Source organism: Nicotiana attenuata, chromosome 8, assembly GCF_001879085.1.
Source record: "Nicotiana attenuata strain UT chromosome 8, NIATTr2, whole genome shotgun sequence".
NCBI classification, from domain to species: domain Eukaryota; kingdom Viridiplantae; phylum Streptophyta; class Magnoliopsida; order Solanales; family Solanaceae; genus Nicotiana; species Nicotiana attenuata.
In genome coordinates, this window is record NC_031996.1 from 5433288 (window position 1) to 5451700 (window position 18413).

At 35.0% G+C, this 18413-nt stretch overlaps 1 protein-coding gene across 1 annotated transcript; it reads left to right on the forward strand.

Moving 5' to 3' along the window:
- Positions 13881-17294, forward strand: LOC109230785 (probable galacturonosyltransferase 12). Its single transcript, XM_019396220.1, has 6 exons — positions 13881-14430; positions 14603-14658; positions 14810-14965; positions 15451-16041; positions 16146-16448; positions 16748-17294. Exons 1-6 carry the CDS (start codon positions 14208-14210, stop codon positions 17030-17032), a joined length of 1614 nt encoding a protein of 537 aa, XP_019251765.1. The 5' UTR covers positions 13881-14207; the 3' UTR covers positions 17033-17294.

Sequence of the window (18413 nt, forward strand, 5' to 3'; positions counted from 1 at the left end):
TCTTGCGCCTCTTAAGTTTTTTTTTTCTTCTGCTTTTTCCTTTTGTGAGTCCGACTCCCATTGGTGTTTTAGAGGATCTATTTTAATTTTCCAAGTACTCATTGAAGTTGAGAATCTGGTCCGAAGAAAAGAATTTACACTCTCTTTAGACATTGTTGAGCAGCAGTACACAGGTGCATGGCTAGATTTTCTGGGAGTGTCATGCCTTACACATGCTACTTTTTATTTGTTTGCAGCTGCATTGGTGGGTAAATTGTTTTGAATATTGTCTTGAAATTTCTTGTAGAGTTGGTCTTAAACCAATGAGGTGCAAGATATGTGTAGAAAGAAACATATTGTATGAATGTGCATGAATATTTACTCTATATGTACCAAAATATGAATATTTACTATTTACTATTGAATCTGAGTCCAAGATCCATATGTACACTAGTTTTAAATTTTTGTCATAAAAAAAATTCTATAGTTTCTATTCTGTAGTCCGTGGCTCGTAATTGAGATCTTACAAATGCTTTCTTGACTTTTAACCTATGTTACTTGGACTCTCCAAAAATGTTGTCGCACCTGTGTCAGATTTTCCAAAAAATGCACTACTTTTGGAGAACTGGCACACCCGGTGACATTTTTGAAGAGTCCAGGCAATATAGCTTATAACATTCGCACTTAATTTCCCGAATCTGAGGTATATCATTTGTTTTGTAGTATTGCATATTCGAACGGGACGTTTGGTCAAACAGATAAGTGTAGCATTGCCAAAGTTTAAACAAGGCAGTGCATTTATTCAAATTTCCAGTTCTGAACTTAAGTGGTTTTTCCATTTGTCCTATATATGTATGTATTTATCTTTGTAATATCTCTGGAATTGTGTTAAGCAGATAACGATTCACATATCTCTGTGTTATATTTGGCGCACAATTATTTGCAGACTTTCGGGAAGTATTCGAATAGTTACATTAAATTTTGTGCACAAATAGCTGCTTCTTGGACCTCTATTTAAGACATAGCTGAGATTTACAAAGTATTTAAAATTTAGCCGCTTCATTATCAAAAGTTCAAACCTCGTGTCACGGGTTTTAAGTTTCAAAATTCAGACCTTAGGGGTCTAAAGTTTGAACTCTAAAACTCTTAAACTCAAACTTCATACCTGGTTTGAAGTTAGGTTCTGGCATTCAAAATTTTAGATCCAAAGGTCCAAAGGAGGAGGAGAAAGAGGAGCAGTCTGAGGTTTTCTAAATCTGGTTAAACTGTAAATAGGTTTTAAAAATTGGCTAATGTTTAAATAGCATATGTAAAAGCAGTCATTTTGTGCTATTTCTACAATTCGTGCCTTTTTTTTTCTCTTTTTTGATTACAATGATGTTCAGATTAATTAGCACGGATATTGATTATTTCATACTTTATATCATCATAATATCAGATAACTATGTCCTTAAGGTTGAGGCAAAAAAAAATCTTTTGATTTCTTAAAATCACACAAGACACAAATGAAATCAGAGCTTCGGACGGTTGGAGCATGACTTCTTTAAGTAAAAAAACTTGAATAACCTTAACTTTCTGAAAGGAATCATCATTTTCTATTAGGAACGCTATGTTATTTTCAACTTTCTTTTAATTGTTGCATTTTTATTTTGATCCTTCTTTTTTGTATTTTATTGTAATCTATTGGAACAAACTAGATTAATATCTCCTATTTAGCTCATTTCATTGTTACTCCGTTCTTACTTCTTACCAATATTTCTATTTGGTTCGAGTGATATTAGTTATCTATCTGTTAACAATAAAAAAATTTATTAAGCTTTGCAGAAGTTTCTTTCTGTCTAACAAAATTGTTTTCTTGTACCCAAGATATATATCTACATAGAATGGTAGAGATTTCATGTTGAAGACGTAACAGATAAACCTATAAAAACAATCAAATAAAGCTAATCTTTACTTGAAGCCAAACTTGAATTGAAAACCAGAAACCAATAAGAAGACACCATATGCCCTAAACTTGTACCGGAACTAGCAAATCAATAGGGAACTTTTACTTGGTATACTATAATAAGGACTTTATTACGAATTTTTTATAAATTTAATTGTTTTTAATAAATACCCTACGTTTTTAATAATTTATATACAATTAGTATATTAGCTTTCCAAGCCCGTAGGATATTCCTTTAATACCACCATGATATGGCGATCAGTTACAACCAAAAATATGAGATTCATCTACCTTAAAATCTCTTGATCGTCGTCCAGAATCTCCTTTTCCTACCATTAACAATAGCTCTGTGAAATCCAAATAGCATCGATTAAATCGGTATTTTGCTATAATTGAAGAACAAAATTCGATTGGAGGAAAAAAAATCATTGTCATTGTGATACAATTTTGAAGTTCGATATTGACTAGGCTTCTAATTCAAAGCCTGATAGAGATTCAAATGGCGGCTATGGCAATCATGCTTCAACACTCAGGCCGATGGGATATTACTGGTCAATATGTCGATTTTAATGTCGACGGAGTTGTAATCAACAAAGAGGCAAGATATGACGAGTTAATTTCAGTCATTGCTCGGTAATTATCTATAGATACCTCTGGTGAAATAATAGATATCAAATATAGAGTCAATGACATGTGCCCTCCATGAAAATTCACGGGGCTACGAGTGTATATAGAAACGAAAAGGAAATACAAGGAGTTCAGAATGTAGTCATTATGTATAACACTGAAGGAATTTGTACTGGATTGGAATACGACAAACGAGAATAACATTGCAGGATCTTCTGAAAATGCACAAAATAGCCTGCTACAATTATCATACAATGTTGATACATTTACCGGTGTTTCCGAGAAAGTACAGTTGCTTGAGGTGGATGCATGTGATGACATTGGTGATTGTCAGTGTTTAATAGTATCAGACACATTACCTAAAAGTATTGAGTTTGGTCAGATTTACTGTAGCGACCCGATCGTTCGTTCTGAGAGTTATAGCCACATTTTCCCCATCTATGCTTATTTATATGTTGTTCAGTTGTGTTGAGTTGTATCGAGTTGGTAGGTTTGGGTTCGGAGTAGTTTTGGAGTGAAATGAACACTTAGTCTCTTAATTAGAAAGCTAAGTTAGAAAAGTCAACCGGAAGTTGACTTATGAGTAAAAGAATTCGGATTTGGATTTTTATGATTCGATTAGCTTCGTTGGGTGATTTTAGACTTAGGAGTGTGTCCGGAATATAATTTAGAGGTTCTTAGTAGAATTAGGCTTGAATTGGCAAAAGTTGGAAGTGTAGAAGTTCTTAGGCTTGAATTCGAGGTTGATTTGGTATTTTGGTGTGGTTTTGGGTGTTTCGGAGGTTTGACTAAGTTCGGGTAGTGATATATGACTTGTTGGAATTGTTGGTTGAGGTCCCGAGGGCCTCGGATGAGTTTTGAATAGGTTTGGGTTGTGTTGCGCTCGTTTTTCTTATGTTTCGATGCCGTTTCTTCAAGCATAAATGATATCATATTGAACAAATGAGCTCCGATTTCTTTTTTGATTGAAGCATTAGATCCGTATTGTAATTACGGACCAGTAGCAAAAAGAGTCGTCGAATTTGGATATCGTATGAGGATTTTATGATCATTTTACTAAGAATTAGGTTGCCAGATATTTCAGATTAATTACAAAATTGCCACTGACGGCGTATTTAAAAATCTGCACTATTTGCAAATATTAAAACCTGCATATCTCCTTATTTATCAAATTGAGTGATTCAAAAGCCTAAATTGACTAGAATTTCACAAGGAATCCATGGAGGCATAAAATACGAGTTTCGGGATCGTTGGCACAAGAAACGAGGCAGAATAGCTGGTAGAAAAATATACAAAATTAGGGTTTGTTCATTCGGTCATATTTTGAGTTGGGGAGCTCGGATTTGGGCGATTTTGGAGGCGATTTTCACCATATGGATTGGGGTAAGTGTTCTCTACTCGATTTTGATTATAATTTATGAATTCATCTTCGTTTTTGGGATGATTGATGGTTTCAAAGTGAAATTGAGGGAGTTAAGGTTTGAGTTTTGGAGAGTTTTAAGTGAGGATTTGAGGGACCAAACGGAGTCCGATTTTGACAAATTTTATATGGTTTGACTCGGAGAGGACGAGGATTATTATTCTTCCATTTTTGACTGATTCCGAGACATGGGCCCGGGGGCCGAGTTTTGGCCGATTTCGGATTTTTGGCATGTTTATGTAGTTTTTACTGTGTAATTCGATTCTTTAGACTATTTTGATAGTAGTATTCTGATTATGTTTAGATTCGAAGCTTTTGGAGACCGAGTCGAGGGACGAGGACATCCCGGAGTAGGATTTTACGATGTTGAGGTAAGTAACAGTTTTAACTCTGGCTTTGAGGGTATAAACCCGGAGAAATTGATATCATGTGATTGTTTGGTGGTGATACCCACGCTAGGTGACGGGTGTGTGGGTGTGCACCGCGAGGGATTGAGACTTGGTCCGTCCCGTGAGGCCAGGCCTAAAAGCTATTATCTGTGGTTATGTGTTTACTTGTTGTTGAACTTGTTTGCCTTCATGTTAGAGATCCTGTTTAGGTTTTATTCATGCTCACATTATTTGTACTCAGTCATAGAAATTATTGTACATGTTTACCTCAGTCTCTATTATTTGCTAATATGCTATGATACTTGATGTTGGCTGTGCTCCCTTATTTGTTTATGATGATGAGGCTAGTGAGGTACATGATTGAGTAAGGCCAAGGGCCTAGTTGTGAGGATATTAATACCATAGCGCGTGAGTTGTCCGCGTAGCACGTGAATTGACCGTGCGAGTCCAGGTATTGATACCATAGCGCGTGAGTTGTTCGCGTAGCACGTGAGTTGACCGTGCGGATCCAGGTATTGATATGATGGCACGTGAGTTGTCCGTGCTTAGCGCTTGGGCTTTGGGAGCCCCTCCGGAGTCTGTACACACCCCCAGTGAGCGCAGAGTGTTGAGTGTTGAGTGTGAGTGCTGAGTGATGGAGTGACATTGTTGTGAAGTTGAATTTACTTTTGCTGTTGCTGCATTTATCTGTTAAATTTCTTTGTGGCATTTACTGAGTTATGGAATTTACCTGTTTATTCCTGTTATTTTTTAAAATTGTGAAAAATAAATAATTGGACTATTTTGCTCAGCTCGTCACTACTGCTCAGTTCCTTAGTTATTTCTATTACTACTGAGGTGGTTGTACTCATACTACACCCTGCACTTTATGTGCAGATCCAGGTGAGTTAGAGCGCGCCGATCGTTGTGTTCAGGTCAGCTATCGTTGGAGACTGCAAGGTAGCTGCTAGCGTCCGCAGAGCCTTGTTACTCCTTCTGTATTTCTTCTTTGGATTGTATCGATAGTTAGACAGTTATATCTCTTAGTTCATAGTTTTAGACGCTCATGACTTAGTGACACCCTGATGTTTGGGACTCGTTTCTGTATTTTGTATTATTTATATTTAGAGTTGGTTTAGTTTATCAGGAATTAAATTATTGGAAATGTTTTATTAAATTCTTATAATCAAATTAGTAGTAATATTTTGGGAATAGGCTTGCCTTGTAACACGAAAGGCGCCATCACGACCATGGTTAGATTTTGGATCGTGACATTTACCAAGACAAAGATATAATTGTCAATGCGATGGAACATTATGCAGGTATGAATAAATTCATATTCAGGGCGAAAAGATCATGTGGAAACGGTAATTACTTTTGACAAATATAATACCATCTTGACTTTGTATTAGCATGTAAAGAAATGTATGTAATGTCCTGTTGTGTTTCTTATAGTTTTAGTGAATGAATCCTAAGCATTTTATGTATAGTTACTGTATCAATTTCTAATGGTGGTTGAGTAAGTGTGTTTTTGTTAATTAAGCAGTGCATTAAAGAGATTTTACTTTTGTATTACAATTGTATGATTTTTATATGTTATTTGTATTTCATCAATTTTATTGTTTGATTTCTTAGCTACTGCCTCGAGTGCTTCAGCGAGCATTGTGCATGGAAATTTAGGTCTACAAGCCTGAATAAATCGACCACGTTCAAGGTAAGTGAATTCAACAATGTACGCACATGCTCGTTAATGGATAATACTTATACACGTCGGCAAGCAACTGCCAAGGTTATTGAGAGTACTATCATGACCAAATATGCAGATCCTAAAACGATATACACACCGAAGGACATACAATTCGACATGCTGAAGGAACATGGTGTGAACTGAACATATGTGCAAGGCTTGGAGAGCACAACAAAATGCTTTTCAAATGTTGAGAGGTGATCCGGGTGAGTCCTGCAATCGGCTACCTAGCTATTTATACATGTTGGAGATGACTTACCTCGGATCAGTTGTGAGGTTGGAAAAACAAATGAGGGATGCTTTATGTATGCATTTGTAGCTCTATACACATCGATGAGGGGTTGGGAGTATTGTAGGTCTATTATAGTTGTGGATGGAAGTTTCCTCAAATTCGCATACATGGGGACCATACTAACTGCAAGCACAATAGTCATTCAACTCCCTTTTTATCAATATATTAATCATCTGATGTTGTGTACATAAATTAGGCGGCAAATCGAGGAAGTATCCAAAGCATGACTCTCTAAACAATTTTAACTGTTCACTTGGCAAATTTTCCTTGATGTGTTCCAGTACTTCAATATCTGTGTATTATTGCCAATGAGTCACACCAAATTGCGTACCCTCCTTGACGAAGAACTTTTGTCTCTAAAGTAACCAACCAAATAGTAGGATAAATCTTAAAAATTAACATGCATCAATGCTCATGTCAAAATATAAAACCAGGACACAAATATATACAAAAAGGTGTATTGTTAAACGATAGTATTAAAAGTAAAATTGCATAAACATATGAAGTTGATAAAATAAAGTCATTTGTAATACATTACACATACAAAATATGTTCAATTCCAATAATAAAAAAATAAAACAAAATTAATACATCTGGAGAACTCATACAATCAATATACAAAATAAACAAGTTATTTGATATAAATATATAAAACACAATACAAATAATATATAACATATAAAACAAATAATAACATTACTCTACAAAGGCGGAAACATTCAAAATATAGCCTACATAAAGAAAACATACAAAAATTATTACAAAAGTCATCTATGTTAAATAATCACTACCATATATAATCAGATACATAGTACATACACTACATATTCAAAATACAAAGTATATCAATAGAAAAGAACCAGAATAGTAATGATATCATATGAAGTACTTTTAAAGGAGTAGAGTACCTTGTGATCAGATTCATCTTTACTAGAGTCGAACTCCAGATCAACCTTATATATTATTCTTTTTGATTTAGTATAGTCATTGACTTTACTACTCTTTCTTGCTTTGAATACCAATTCTTCCTCTTCAAAATCATCATCTCGAAGTGCATTACCATTCCTCTTAGAAATTGAACCTTCATCAATCACTACAAGTCTTCCATGCCTAGAATTCTGACTTTTTGATTGTTCTTTTTGTGTAAATACACCTAAAGTTGAAACTAGGTTAGTCACCCATAACTTTTTCAGTATGTTTCCGGGGAGATCTTCGAACTGCTGTGTTACCTATTGGTGTATCATCAACAAATTTTCCGCTATGTTTTCTCGAAGATCATACAAAGGTTTTTTACCCATTGTTAATTCTGAAAAAGGTCGAAGCAAAAAAAATATTAAAGAGACATTGTTTAAATAGATAGAAAACACGACGAAGAACAAATACAGAGAAATTGATACAAAACGATTGCTATTGCAGAGTAAAGCTTGAAAATTAGAAAAAATAAAGAAAGAAAATAGGATTCAAAACTTACTCACAGCTTGATTCTACAGTAATATTTCGAATTTCGTCTGCATTGTATCAATAAGAAAGAGAGATTTTGGGTGACTAGTAAGAAAAAGAGAAATTGAGTTTGAAAACCTTTGGAAAAGGAAAAGAATCGAAAATTTGGAGGGCAGGGGGGTATCAAAAAGAAAGAGACTTTGGGTGACTAGTAAGAAAGAGAGAAAATATGTTTGAAATCCTTTGGAAAAGGAACAGATCATAAATGTAGGGGGTGGGGGTTATTTGAAAATGGGGGGTGGGTATCGTGTAATTGATAGTGGCTAAATTTAAAGAATCTTGAATTTTCTTCTTTTTTATGGTTTTGTATATAACTTGTAAATATAATATACAATGTAATTAAGAAGAAACCTAAATAAAGGTGGTAACTAGGTTTCTGTTATAGTATATGCAATGTTATAGGTTTCTTTTCCTTTTCCAAAGGTTTTCAAACTCAATTTTTCTCTTTCTTACTAATCACTCAAAAGCTCTCTTTCTTATTGATACAATGCAAACAAAATTTGAAATATTATTGTAGAATCAAGTTGTGGGTAAGTTTTGAATCTTGTTCTCTCTTTAGTTTTTCTAATTTTCAAGCTTTACTCTACATTAACAATGGCTATGTACCAATTTTTCTGTATTTGTTTTTCTTCATGTTTTCAATCTATTTAAACAATGTCTCTTTAATATTTTTTTGCTCGACCTTTTCCTGAATTAATAATGGGTAAGAAACCTTTGCATAAATCTTCGAAAAAATATAGTAGAAAATATGTTGGTGATACACCAATAGGCAACACAGAAGTTCGAAGATCTCCCCGGAAACATACTGAAAAAGTTGTGGGTGACACACCTAATTTCGACTTAGGTGTATTTACACAAGAAGAACACATCAAAAAGTCAAATTCTAGGCATGCAAAGGTTCAGTTTCTAAGAGGGATGGTAAGACACTTCGAGATGATGATTTTGAAAAGGAAGAAATTGGTATTCAAGGCAAGAAAGAGGAGTAAAGTCAATGATGATACTAAATCAAAAAAGAATAATAAGGTCGATTCGGGGTTCGACTCCAGTAACGATGACTCTGATCACAAGGCTCTCTACTTCTTTAAAAATATTTCATATGACATTATTACTATTTTGGTTCTTTTCTATTAACATTTTTTGTATTTTGAATGAATTTGAGTATGTAGCGTAGTACATATGTTTCCGACTATGTATGGCATTGATTATTTGACATAGATGAATTTTGTTAAAAAAATTTATATATTTTTTGTATATTTTCTGTATATAGGCTATATTTTGACATGTGCGTCGTTGCATGCCATTTTTTAAGATTTATCCTACTATTTGGTTGGTTAATTCAGAGACAAAAATTTTTTGTCAAGGAAGGTGCGCAATTTGGTGTGACTAATTGGCAGTCATACACAGATATTGAAGTACTAGAACACATCAAGGAAAATTTGTCAAGTGAACAGTTAAAATTGTTTAGGGAGTCATGCTTTAGATACTTCCTCGATTTGCCGCCTAATATATGTACACAAAATCAGATGATTAATGTATTGATGAAAATGGAGTTGAATGACTATTGTGCTTGCTGTTAGTATGGTATCCCATTTGAGGAAGCTTCCATCCACAACTACAATAGGCCTACGATACTCCCAACCCCTTACCGATGCGTATAGAGCTACAAATGCCTACACAAAGCACCCTCATCTGTTTTTCCAACCTCACAACTGATCTGGGGTAAGTCTTCTCCAAGATGTATAAATATCTAGGTAACCAGTTGTAGGACTCACCTGGATCACCTCTCAACATTTGGAAAGCATTTTGTTGTGCTCTCTAAGCCTGCATATATGTTAAGTTCACACCATGTTCCTTCAGCATGTCGAATTGTATGTCCTTCAATGTGTATATAGTTTTAGGATCTGCATATTTGGTAATAATAGTACTCCCGACAACCTGGGCAGTAGCTTGCCGCTATGTATAAGTATTATTCATCAACGAGTATGTGTGTACACTGTTGAATTCCCTTACCTTGAACATGGTCGATTTATTCAGGCTTGTAGACTTAACTTTCAATGCACAATGCTCGTTGAGGCACTCGAGGCAGTAGCTAAGAAATCAAACAATAAAATTGATGAAATACAAATAACATACAAAAATCATACAATCATAATATAAAAGTAAAATTCCTTTAATGCATTGCTTAATTGGCAAAAACATACTTATTCAACCATCATGCGAAATTGATACACTTACCATACAAAAATTACATACAGTAACGATACATAAAATGCTTAAACAACAAAACCAATGTTATAGGATTCATTCACTAAAACTATAAGAAACACAACAGGACATTAAATACATTTCCTTGCATGCTAATACAAAGTCAAGCTGGTATTATATTTGTATATTTGTCAAAAGTATTTACCTGTTTTCATATGACATTTTCACGCTGAATTGAAATTTATTCATAATACTTCATCGACACTGACAATCGTATCTTTGTTTTGGTAAATCTGACCAACGTCAATACTTTTAGGTCATGTGTCTGATACTCACAACAACCAATGTCATTACATGCATCCACCTCAAGCAACTGTACTTTCTCGGAAACGCTGCTGAATGTATCAACATCGTATGGTAATTGTAGTAGGCTATATTGTGTATTTTCATAAGACCTTGCAATGTTATTCTCGTCTGTCGTATTCCAATCCAGTGCGAATTCCTTCAGTGTTATACATAATGGATATATTCTGAACTCTTTGTAATTCCTTTTCGTCTCTATATACACTCGTAGCCCCATATCATTGTGAATCTTCATGGGAGGGCACCTGTCATTGACTTTTTATTTGATCTGCATAATTTTAACAGAGGTATCTATGGATAATTGCCGAGCAATGACTGAAATTAACTCGTCGTAGCTTGTCTCTATGTTCATTACAACTCTGTCGACATTGTATCGAGATATCGACCAATAATATCCCATTGGCCCGAGTGTTGAAGCATGATTGCCATAGTCGCCACTTGAATCTCTATCAGGCTTTGAATTAGAATCCTACTCGATATCGAACTTCAAAATTGTATCATAGTGACCATGATTTTTTTCCTAAAATCAGAATTTTGTTCTTCAAACAAAAAACTGATTTAATCGATGCTATTTAGATTTTACATATCGTTAATGGTAGAAAAGAGAAGAAAGGGAGATTCTGGACGGAGATCAAGCGATTTTGAGGTAGATGAATCCCAGAATTTCGATTGTAACTGATCGCTCATATCACAGTAGTATTAAAGGAAAATCCTACGGGCTTGGAAAAGTAATACACTAATTGTATATAAATTGTTAAAACACGTAGGATATTTGTTGAAAACTACTAAATCTAGAGAAAATTGATAATAAAGTCCTTACTATAGTATACCTAGGAAAAGTTCCCTAGATAATGGTCATCACTAACCATCGGAAGCATGGGATTATTAATATTACTTAATAAGTATTAGTTTAATAGTGGACTTAAGACTTGATTATGGTTAGCAACACTATGTAATATGTCATGTAAATATTTATATTTTTTTCATTTTAGGTTAGAATTTAGATTTAAAAATATTATGTAAAATATTTTTAAAATGATGGCCTGACTCGGCCTAGCCTGCGGCCCACTCAAGGCGGGGCTGACCATTTTAATGGTCCATCAAAATGGTGGACTCACACCAGTTCATACAATTCCAAGGCGTGCATGGGCATGCCTAGCCCATATGAACAACTCCATAAAGAATGACATTGTATAACTGCTCTCAAAATAATAGTCGAAATTATATATATATATATATATATATATATATATATATATATATATATATATATACACAAACACACATAAATCTTTTCAGTTGTTGGATGTAAATAGTTTCGCCCAAGGTGATCTTGCCCCAACTGTATATAATAGGTTAACAGCTATAAGCCTATAATGGGTTAATTGCATATTGTGAAAAAAAATTACCCGGCCACCAGGGGTGGGCATTCGGGAAATTAAGATTAAATAAGAAAATTTCAGCTTGGATTATAATCCAAATCTAATACAAATAAGCTCGGATTGGATCGATGTTTTAAGTTTGATTTCGGATTAGTCTGACTTGGATATTCCAAAATTTTGATTTTGAGCCTATAAGTTGAACATCTTCTTCTTCTTACAAAAATGAACATTTAAGCCAAGCATTCATGTTATATTGCCTTAATAGTTCCTCATTCTCATCATGATCATTCAAATAAAGTATTCATGCTAATAATGAAATCATTATCAAGGAAACACAATAGAAACATTAATAAACTCATAAGAATTAACCATAGTAAAATCATGTCAAATAGAAAGTATTCCGATAGTGACTTAGTAATTAATATTGGATATATGAGCTAATGTCTAATGAGTAAGATATTGGACTTATTTATTATTGGCATATCGGTAATGGACTAATATCTAAGGGATATGACTAAATATAAGGTATAAAAATTTTCGGATATACCCAAAAACCGAAGTATCAAATCCAATATAAAAAAATAAAACAAAAAAAATCGAAACTCAATCCGCAATCCGAAAATCCAAATAAAAAATTCAATTCGGATTTCGGGTTTGCCCAAACTATGCCCGCCCCTAGACAGTATACATAACTTAAATACTAATTAAATTAGTTTATTATTGTCCAAAACTATTTTTTGCTCCAACAGTCAACAACTCAAAGCCCAACCACACCATGATTAGTGGTCACCCTCGTATTAAGACAGACCAAGAAAGGAGGAAGACAGTATGTCATTGTCCATTTAGAAACTCTGTTCAAATCCCTCATGTTTTTTTCAAGCTTACTATACTCATAACTTCATGTGAAGGCAAAGTGAAACAACACCAAACTGTCTTCTCTTTTCTTCTAACTTGTACACTTGTTTTTTTTTAAAACTTTTTCCACAAAGTCCCATCTTCTAAACAAAACCAAGCCAATTCCTGTGTCTTTTTCGAAAAGATTTAACTTATACATACTGATCATACTCAAAATTTTACACTATCAAGTGTTATACGGGAATTATAAATATATTGGTAAATGTTTGATTTATTGAACTTAAAAAGCAATTATACATAGTATAGTATAAAATATGTATTTGATTTTATACTAGATAAACTTGAATAAATATTTACTTTTAATTTTGACCTTGTCTTTCTTAAGAGACTTCGGAAGAAGAGCTTTGGAGAAAGGCAAATATGTCATTTTGTTGTTTCAACCCAGGTTTAATGTTCCCGGGATTGTAATCCTACATAGAGTGGGGTATAAAAATAGTATTACAATTGTGGTATAAACAATTCTGATGTTGCTTATAATTTAATATAAAATTCATCCAAACACGGGATAAAATAAACTCATATTTTATCCGGAGATTATTATCCTTATCCCTATAACCCTTTCAGTAAAATATCAGGCAGAGTTTAATTGCAATTCAAACAAGAGAACGAAGGACAGTTACTTGAGTTCTTGCTCCTTATCCCTATTTATTTCCTACTAACTTATCTGCTTTTTTTTTTTTTGTTTTTCCACCCGGTGTCCGACACCTGCATTGGAGCCCGACTATATCTGGATTCGGGGGGAAGCGTAGGGCCCCATTCGGGGGGAAGCGCTCCTTACCAAAGATTTTTCCACACCCATGGCTCGAACCCGAGACCTCTGGTTAAGGGAAGAGCAGATTTTTCCACACCCATGGCTCGAACCCGAGACCTCTGGTTAAGGGAAGAGCAGTCTCATCCACTGCACCACATCCTTTTGTGGTAATTTATCTGCTATTGTCTAATGTTCTTCCTTATCCAAAACGTCCGCTGAACGATCCCTAAATGTATTTTATCTATTTTAGCAAATAACCAACCTTATTTTCCAAGTTATTAATCCTACCTTTCATGGGCGATTACTTGTAATCATCATTAGGCGACCTGAAGTAAACATTATTTTACACTATAAGTGTATGTATAGTAATTAAAACTCTGAAATGAAACAACCACCACAATCCACATAGTCTTCCTCTCTGTCAAATATTGATACAAATATGTTAAAACCTGGAAAACTTCCATGTTTAACCTTCATGCTAAGCAAGGTTAGGTGAGTGACAGCAACTTTGAACATCAAACTCCCTTCAACAACTTTTTGCAAAATCCTTCCTTTTACAACATCTCTTGTACAAGGTGTCTTTTACAATTCAACTAATCAAAAACTTATCATATGAGTGATTTCCAAATTGAAATAACTTGACCAAGAACACCAATAGTACTCTAGTTAAAGCCAGAGTACCAATATTGGTTCTTATTTTTCTTTGTTATTGAATGAAACAAACAATGCAGCTTCTCATATCACCAAGTCTAAGGCATGTTACTCTCCTACCAGCTAAAGGTTTCAAGGAGTTCATCAAAGTAAAAGTTGGTTCAAGACGATTATCGTATCTCATGGTCTTCTATTCACTCCTGCTTTTTACATTTCTTCTCCGGTTTGTCTTCGTTTTAACAGCTGTAGACACCATCGATGGTGAACGAAAATGTTCAACGCTAGGTACATCTCTCTCTCTCTTTCTTTCTCACACACATACACGCGCCCACAATTCACCAAACCAAGAAGCATGTATAAGAAGATGTATTAAGCAGCACTGGATATAAGAAATATAGAAGCATTAATGAGGATCTCTCAGCATACTGAAGAAACTCCAAATTTCATGTTACTGCAGGTTGCTTGGGGAGAAAAATTGGACCAAGGATTTTGGGAAGACAGCTCGAATCAACTGTATGCTTCTGAGCCGTGTATTTTTTATCCTTTTGTGCATAGTACTGTCCCCTGCACCTACCTAATAACTCTGAAATCTCCTTTCATTGTGCTTTTATAGCTAACTTCTAAAATCACATGCTAAAATCTCTATTCCCCTGACTTCTGTTAGGTTCCAGAGGTGATATACCAAGTATTGGAGGAACCTTCAGACCAGATTGAAATGGAAGCAGGTCCCGAAACTCCTCAAACATTAGAAGAGTTTATGGCAGAAATGAAGGACACAAAGCCAGATGCAGAAACCTTTGCTGTCAAACTTAAAGCTATGGTATTGTGCACTTATCATGCTTTCTCCATTATACATAGATATAAAGTAATTCTAAGATACCACAATGTGTAATCACATTAACCAGTCAAGGCAAAAAAACAGATCTCGTATGCAATCCAGAAGAAGAAAACAGTTACTCCTAATCTGCCTAGCTGCGAGTCAAGGCCTGATTAGTGTTGAATTATGTGACCATCTCATCTAAAAGTTTAAGCTGTAAGCTGTAAGGGAGAGCATATTGTTATTTACTTATTTATGTCTTCAACACACCTCTCGTGTGAGCCATATTCCTTTTTATGCACCTAGGATGTGAATTTCTTTTTTTTTTTGATAATGGATGACAATGAGACTCGAACTCAGGACCTACCTCTGCTTAAGCTGATACCATGTAGAATCATTACTGTCTCATCTAAAAGATTAACTTATTAGAGAGAGTAGTACACTTTTACTGAATTATGTCTTCAAAAATTAGTGCCTATTTATTGCAGGTAACTCTCCTTGAACAAACAACAAGAACTGCCAAAATTCAAGAGTACCTTTATCGGCATGTGGCATCTAGTGGCATCCCGAAACAGCTGCACTGTCTTGATCTCAAGCTAGCGCATGAGTATTCTATCAACGCCAATGCCCGTCTCCAATTACCATCAGCGGAACTTGTTCCTGCCCTGGTTGATAATTCATATTTCCATTTTGTCCTTGCCTCTGACAATATTCTTGCTGCTTCTGTTGTTGCATCATCGCTCGTCCAGAACTCTTTCCGCCCTGAAAGAGTTGTCCTTCACATAATCACGGATAGCAAAACCTTCTCACCGATGCAAGCTTGGTTTTCATTACATCCTTTGACACCTGCAATCATCGAGGTTAAAGCGTTGCACCATTTTGATTGGTTAACAAAGGGAAAGGTCCCAGTTCTGGAAGCAATGGAAAAAGACCAGAAAGCAAGATCACAATTCAGGGGAGGATCATCAGCAATCGTAGCAAATACAACCGAAAAGCCTCATATCATTGCAGCAAAGTTGCAAGCCCTCAGTCCCAAATACAATTCCCTAATGAACCACATAAGGATATATTTGCCAGAAGTAAGGGTAGTTTAATTTCAAGCTCACCTAAATTGCATATAACATCCATCTTTTTTTTATGCACTTAAAATTTTCAATACTGAGAAGTACAAATATTTTTGCAGTTGTTTCCCAGTCTTGATAAGGTAGTCTTCCTGGATGACGACGTCGTCGTTCAAACTGATCTTTCATCTCTATGGGACATTGACATGAATGGAAAGGTGAATGGAGCAGTGGAGACATGTAGGGGAGAGGACAAATTTGTGATGTCAAAGCGCTTCAAAAGCTATTTGAATTTTTCTCATCCTATGATATCAAACAACTTTGATCCGAATGAATGCGCATGGGCTTATGGCATGAATATTTTTGATCTAGAAGCATGGAGAGAAACAAATATAAGTCAAGCATACCAATATTGGCTTGAACAGGTAACTATAAGCAGTGGCAGAGCCAGAAATTTCAGTAAGGGGGTTCAAAATACAAAGGAGTAAACATACAAGGGGATTGAACATCTAATATATATACATAAAAATTTTGACCTAGTATATATAGTATGATTTTTCGGCTCCGCCCATGACTACAAGTGACATCAACTTTTACTTCAAAGAAATGCATTCCAAACATTCTGCAAAATTCTTGAATTTTGTTTCAACCAGTAAATCTTTTAAAGTTATTCGAAAATGCTTACTAAAAAAGTTAGTGATCTAGTTTTCCTTCTGTTGTGCAGAACTTGAAGTCAGACCTAAGTTTGTGGCAGCTAGGAACATTACCTCCAGGTCTAATTGCATTTCACGGTCATGTCCATGCCATTGAATCCTTCTGGCACATGCTAGGACTCGGGTACCAAGATAATACGAGTATTGCGGACGCTCAAAGTGCTGGTGTGATCCACTTCAACGGTCGAGCAAAACCTTGGCTAGATATAGCATTCCCTCAACTTCGACCCTTGTGGACAAAGTATGTCAACTTCTCTGATAAATTTATCAATAGCTGTCATATTAGAGAAACTTGAACCTGGGGAAAGGATTTGTTGACCATGTTGCTTGTAAACAAGAAACAAAATTTTGAGAAAGGTGAACCATGTATAGAAGGTTTCGCTCCGTGACGCGAGATGGCAACAGCCCCGAGCCTGACATTCTGGAACTCTTCAAGGCTACTATACTTTCTGCTTCCCTGATGTACTTTACTCTATAGTTAGATATTGTACAATTTACGGTGGATTCTTTCACTAAATAATACTTAGATATAATAAGAAAAGATACTCTTCCATCCAATTTATGTGACGTAGTTTGACTGGGCATGGAGTTTAAGACAAAAATGAAAGGACTTTTGGAACTTGTGGTCTTAAACTTGCCATGAGATTTTTGTGGCTATATGCCATTAAGAGTAAAATGGAAAGTTTAAGGTCAAATTGAAACCAAATAGAGGAAGGTGCGTTCTTTTTGGAATAGACTAATAAAGAAATAGTGCCACGTAAATGGAACGGAGGAAGTATCATCTTACGTACCATACTAAGTGTGTTTTTGAGGTATATCATGCAGACCACGTATGCAAGGAACCGGAGGTACCAAAAGAGACTGAAATCACTATACAGGCAAAAGGAGAGAACTTGTGCAGAAAATAGCTTCCACCTTCTTGCAATATGAGCATTTATGTTGACGCCTAATTCATGACAGCTACCAATTCTCCTAAAACCAACTATTTAATTCATTTATCTTCTGATTGGTTTTTGATAAGTTAAAACACTAACAAAATGTCTTCAATAGATTTGGTTTTTGAAAAAACTTACATTAGTTTTTTGAAACACTTTATGCTCTCAATACAGCCAAATATGCAATTTATCTGGAAAAGTCATTGCTTTTTATTTAAAAATACAAACAAGCAGATAAAGAGGACTTCAGCAAGCATTAGTCCGAGATAAGTACAAAAACTCACAACTCACATATATACTTAGCGAAGCTAGAAGTCAGGTTAGGCCAAAGCTAATAGCTTTCATCCAAACCCTACAACCAGTTACTAACACCTGATATTGCTATCCTAGAATTTAGAACCCATAAAGTCCAATTCCTGGCTCTTGCCTATGTTAGGTTTCACAAGATTCAAGGCATTTATCAACAACTATTTGCTACTAAAACTGTTCTCATTCCTTTTGGGTTTCTAAGTACAAACTGAAATCCATAAAATCTGAACCACAACGCGAACTCGACACCACTAATTTACACAACAAAAACAGTATATACTACACGAAAAAGCAACAGCATGCAATTCAGAAGATTTGGAGAGGAACAAAAGGGGCAAACTTTCAGATGAAATTGAGCAAAAACTATACAAGCAAACATGGAGTCCGAGAATCCCAAAAATTCAAAATGCACAACAATAAAATGGTAGAAATT